The sequence below is a fragment of the Onychostoma macrolepis genome, chromosome 17 (assembly GCF_012432095.1).
Source record: "Onychostoma macrolepis isolate SWU-2019 chromosome 17, ASM1243209v1, whole genome shotgun sequence".
NCBI classification, from domain to species: Eukaryota; Metazoa; Chordata; class Actinopteri; order Cypriniformes; family Cyprinidae; genus Onychostoma; species Onychostoma macrolepis.
In genome coordinates, this window is record NC_081171.1 from 17,446,042 (window position 1) to 17,451,707 (window position 5,666).

The window sequence follows — 5,666 nt, forward strand, 5'->3', positions numbered from 1 at the left end:
AGCAAGAAAGAGATACACAGGCATTACCTCAGCAGACTGATATAATTGCTTGCAATATGGCTGAACATAACAGAAAGTTTATGCAGTAAACTTGGATTCTAGAAGTGTACACTGGTGCTTTTGGAAAAACAAGAATTCTCTTCATCTACTGAAATGTAGATGTAGACATCCCTTTTTTATGGGATGTTTGAACTATAATGTTCTTGAAGAAAGGAAGAGCATTTCATAAACTTTTCTGAAATTAATCTTTCCTTGTATCCCTTGTATTGAATTGTTTGTTCTTAAGCTTGAGCACAAGTGTCAAGTAGGATAACTCCGTAGTAAACCAGCGATAATAGATGGTTTTACCATGCTTCACTAATAGACAGCATACTTATGACATACATTAACTTATAAGTCAAGTTGATGGGCTGCTGCTACTTAATACCAAACTATAAACTTATATAGACTTATAAATGTATATACATGGCTGATTTGAACACAGGAAGTTGGACTCCTAACTAGCTGTAATAATAAAATGATATACTTCCTCTGCTTAATGGACACTAATAAAATTTGCAGACAAACAAACAAAAAAATCCCAGTTTTTTCTTAACAATTTGAAATGTTTTCTCTTTTGCTTTTTATCCTGAGTAGAATGCCAATGCAAACATTATTTCAGAAGCCTGTCACTTAAATGTGCTGTTATGACATCTGCTAAGAGCAGAGCACTGCTTTCCCACACCCTTAAATGGGTCTCATACCTCTTAAAGACCGATTTACAGCCAAAATGGAGTGGGAAACTGAAAAGCAGCAATAGAATATAGCATTTATTAGAAATAAATAACTTAAAATTCATACGTCAACACCCTTTGAACATTATATAACAAACGTTTATTTAAAGATCATATGTTATATATATATATATATATATATATATATATGTGTATGTATGTATATATGTATATATATATATACTGTATATATTTACAATATTTACAAAGTGAACTCTAACTTAGATGTTTATACATTTGACAATAGCAATATTTAATAGCTTGAATGTATAAATACATAATATAAGACATTCAATATTAGCAAAATGCAATTAATTTCTTTCACAGAATAAACTGCAACCAGTAGCGTTCATCACTGCCAAGACATGTCTTGTAAAGACAAAAAAGGCAAGAAAATATCATGCAATTCATAATTCAATTAAAGGATTTAGCTCTGGCTTTGAGGAATGTGACTTTGAGGTTGTCAGGAATATTGGACCAAAGGCTGCGTTCAGCCAGTAAACATCTTTGAACATCTGCAAAACAACATCTAAATTCTTCTTCAACCAAAAACTACTGGACACACAACCTGTGAAGGCAAATTCAACTTTGAATATATGCAATTGAATGTGACACCCAGAGTTTGTCATTTGGCAGCAGGACATTTTTTTTTTTTTTTTTTTTCATAAAACATTGTCTTCTTCATTTTCACCATGACCATTGCCAGTAAACTTGGTTCTAACATCAGTTTTGTCAACTCACAAGACTTGACAAGCTGTATGTGAGAAGAAAAGGTCAAAAGAGGAGTTCTATTTCATTGCAAAAATAGCTATGCTCACATGATAAATATGATTGTTCAGAATTCATTTCATTTCCCTGTTTTTCTCCAAGGCACTTTTCTTGGTTCTCGTTATTTCTAAAGGTCTGTTGAAATCTGTAAAAGGAAACAAAATGATCGACATGAACAAAAATTACATCAACACAATAAACCTTAATAAAACACTATGGGATACACATGGGAACACTAGCACTATGCAAAATCAAATGTCTGAAATACAAATAAAATAAAAGGGGGTATTAGAAAGTGCTGATGTTATTTATTTAGTTCAGAAGAAGAAGTATTATTATCCACCTAGATATCTCCTTACGTCTGTATTTTTATGTATATTCTTTTTTTAAAATGTCTATTCGGAAAATACTGGCAATTGTTATTATTTTAGTATACAAAGCAATTATAAATGCAAGTTATAGCTATAATTATTTTTTACAAGGCAGAGGATGAAAAGATCTAAAATAAACCTTGTGATTATATAGTTTCTGCTCCTCAAAGGCACACTAGTGTGGGTACAAAGCAACACAGAAGAGCAAATTGTGCAACACAGATGGTGAAAGGACTGAAGGTTTAATGTTACATTGAGAACTAAAGCAGTGTCATTAAGAAAAGGGCCATTGTCCATAAGTGTGACTCTTAAGTTCAAATGGTTAGCATGCCATTTACAGTCAATTGAGAATGTAATCCCAGATTATATTCATGTATTTTCTTTGACAGATGTACGGGTGCCACCTATTTTTGCTTTTCTTATATTTTTGTTTAATTAGAGGAACAGTACAGCATTTGACTAACTGAACTATTTAACCTCTGCACTAGAAACTCCGCCAAAACAGCCTTTTAGCTAAAACGTGAAAACCCTTTCATTCCAATCAGGTGAAGTAAAAGCTAATCTGGGTACGCCGTAATATTAGAAAGGTCATAAAACAGTTAGGTATAATATTTCTCATGTAGAGTTACGTTTAATACTTCTGTACGTAGATTGCACACTGTGTGTGTAACCAGAAACTGTCTAACAAGTTCTTTTTTTAGAATGTAGTAGCAAGAACAGTGGGATGATTGTGTCCTTGAAAATGAAAACCAGACATTTGATCACTTAGTGTGTGTTCTGGGCAAATATTTCCATAACAAACATTTTAGCTGTAATATATCACACAGCGGAAACAAGCGTACTATTAAATCTGTGTATACATTATGTTAACTATTCACCTGCAACATCTAACCCTCTGAGCACCGCTGGCTCCCTGCTAGCCTTGTAAGAAGCCGGGCACATCTTTTATAATCTAGAAGAAAACAAAACAGAGTTAGACAGATTTAAGACATGCACCATAGAAAATCATAATCAAAACATCCAAATAAAAAATGTGCATGCCTAATTATTCACCTGAATACATGGCAAAACAATTCAGATGAATTATTCAAATTAAATATTTCTCACACTCCCATCCCTTATAAAGTCATGCTAATGGTATTCAAAGAGGTGGCACTTACAGGCTGGTATTGTGCAGTCCCTGGTATTATGATACAGTTTATAAAAGTATTTGCTGCATTTGGGGCTAAAATAAAGCGGCCCTGCAAATACACAAAAAGACCGATTTTAAGTTGCTTTCAATTTGCAAACATAATGAAGAACATGCATAGAGATGCTGACACTTGCTCACCTGTTAAATGTTTTAAAAACTTCTCCTTCTGTCGAAGATCTCTCGGAAAGATCTCTGTTAAAAATGGAGAAATTCCTCAGGTTGTAAATTGTTGTACAAAATTGGTCACAAGATATGTAATGCCACCCAACAGATCAAACAACCACTCTTGTATTCAAGTACGGAGCAGTTCTCCTTATCTCATTTTGTCAGTGATTAAATGTGGTGATGCTTACCAAGAATGCGTTCATGCTGATATGACTTTGTAACTTTATTAACGTCCTTTGTTTCTGCCGAATGCTCGGTGAGCTCAGGGGGGTGCTGTGTGTTTCCCTCACTTTGATGCTCCTGTGCTAGTCTCACTCTGTCCCTTAGGAGGTCCAGCAGACTGGCGTCGTCCCTGTCTCTCAGTCTGCAGTAGCCGGTGGTGAGGATCAGCAAAAGGAGCCCTATGAAGACAGGTGTGCGCACTGCACTCATGCTGAAAGGTGGGCAACGAGAGCCCCTCTGCCCTGCGTCCAGTCGTATAGCCCTGCAAACACAACAAGATCATTTCAGTGCCTAGTGCCAATACTTGATTCATCGATTCATATAACTCTGCTTAAAATATGGCATTAATATGTAGTTGAAATACAATTTATAGGGATATTTAAAGATTTGAGGTTGAAATGTGTATGAATGTACACGTCTTTTAAGTTTCACAATTTTAAACATTTTAAAATTACAAATATGTTGTGGATCTTTCAGGTAATACATTGTAAAAAAAATAATAATAATAATAATAAAATAAAACTCCAAGTCATAAATTAAACATTATTGGAGTAAGTTTACTCCAATGTTTTCTTAGGTCAAAAATTAACGTTTGATTCAATGAGTTACTTGCTGCTACTTTGTAATTAATTGTCAAATTTGGCAGTTTCTGAGTAAAAATTGTTTCTACGCCTTTTTTTTTTTTTCAGTGCATGAGGTCGTAAAAGCTGCATGAATAATAATTATAAAATAATGATCAAAAAGCTGTTTAAAAAGTTTTAGATGTCGTAGAGTATGTCAACTTCCCACAAGTATTTTTGTCAACTACATCCTTACAAATGCTGAAAGTTTATTGTTAATTTAATAATATTAAGCTAAAAGAAGCGAGCACATTATAATAGCTACGCATTATTATCTCTCTTCTCTTAATATTAAGTTGTAACGTGCAAGAAATAAGTTTTCGATTCACTTCAAAACAAGTAAATGTAGCTTCAGGCACTGTCCGATATCTCTAAGCAATCACAGCATCACAGATCCACGCAAGAATCCCGAGTTTTCTCCACTTTTACGCACGAACGCTCTTGCGCAAAGACGCTTTGGAAACAAGTGTTTGTTTGAAAAAGTAACAAATTACCTGTTTCTCTTCAATGCAGATTTAGTTTACACTTGTTTGACTGCCTTCCGCGTGTTTAAAGAGTAATAATGTTAACGCAAAACACATCAAATAGACTCCGCTGGCGTCGCTTCTCCAAAGGTACTTCCACAGGCTCTAGCGCACCATGACACAAGTCTCTTTTATATGTTTAAAGACAGCCGTGGTCATCTGTTGATCGTGTTGACTCGAAGTGGGTGGAAATTGACGAAAGTCCGCAGCTTTTTATTTATTTATTTTCCCCCTCCAGTGCGTAAAGTTGCTTCAGATCATCCGGCATGGGTTCCTCACTTTTTATTGTCAGTTGCAGACGTAAGGAGCTGTCCCATGTGGATTACCCCGGCATGTCTTTAATTAGAAACGCGTTAAGAGCACTCCTTAAAAAATGCATTTTAATTCTGTTGGATCACCGTCTCGTAACGCGCATCTTCCGGTGGTCCAATTTGGCACGAGTGGAAAGATTCTCACCAGAAGTGTTTTCTCTGTCCTAATGCCTCTTTGTATCTTCTTATGAAATACGTACGCGCGGTGTTTTTTTTTTTGCTCCTTTATCTTTAAAGTTTCCCGAAAGAGGATGCTGCAGTTTTGTATTTCAGCGCAAAATGTCATCAGAAACCATCATGGTTAGAGCTGGAGTGGGAAGGCAGAATCTCCTGGAGACTTATCCAAAGCAGCGTCTATGAGAAGACTGAGGCCTTCTCCAATATTGGTTTCGTTCTCAATCTCGACATTATACCACTCCCTTTGAGTATAGAAAAAAATCACTCATATTTCATTACCCTCCTCTCTGGCTCGCAAACGGTTTAAATAAGGGTTGCACACCATTCTGCTGCGCGCTTCCATGTCCATAGCTGATGATAATCAGGATTATATACCTTGGGAACTATTATTAATCATGTTGCATGGATTTATCTGGGATAACGTGATGCGGTGTTGAGGCACAGCTCAACAGTGCCACACAGTGTGAATGCGTTAGTTTAAATGACAAGTGTTATGAAATGTTCACAAGGTTAGAGATTGTATAAAATTACAATTCTGTCACC

The 5,666-nt window shown here is 35.5% G+C and overlaps 1 protein-coding gene across 1 annotated transcript; it reads right to left on the reverse strand.

The window, feature by feature from the left end:
- Positions 1 to 905: 905 nt before the first annotated feature.
- alkal2b (ALK and LTK ligand 2b) lies at positions 906 to 5,438 on the reverse strand. Its single transcript, XM_058748827.1, is given in 8 exon segments — positions 906 to 1,686; positions 2,791 to 2,864; positions 3,073 to 3,153; positions 3,243 to 3,296; positions 3,458 to 3,753; positions 4,606 to 4,624; positions 4,627 to 4,656; positions 4,659 to 5,438. Coding segments are annotated over 7 exon segments (579 nt in total). The 5' UTR covers positions 4,693 to 5,438; the 3' UTR covers positions 906 to 1,686; positions 2,791 to 2,799.
- Between the last annotated feature and the right edge of the window lie 228 nt (positions 5,439 to 5,666).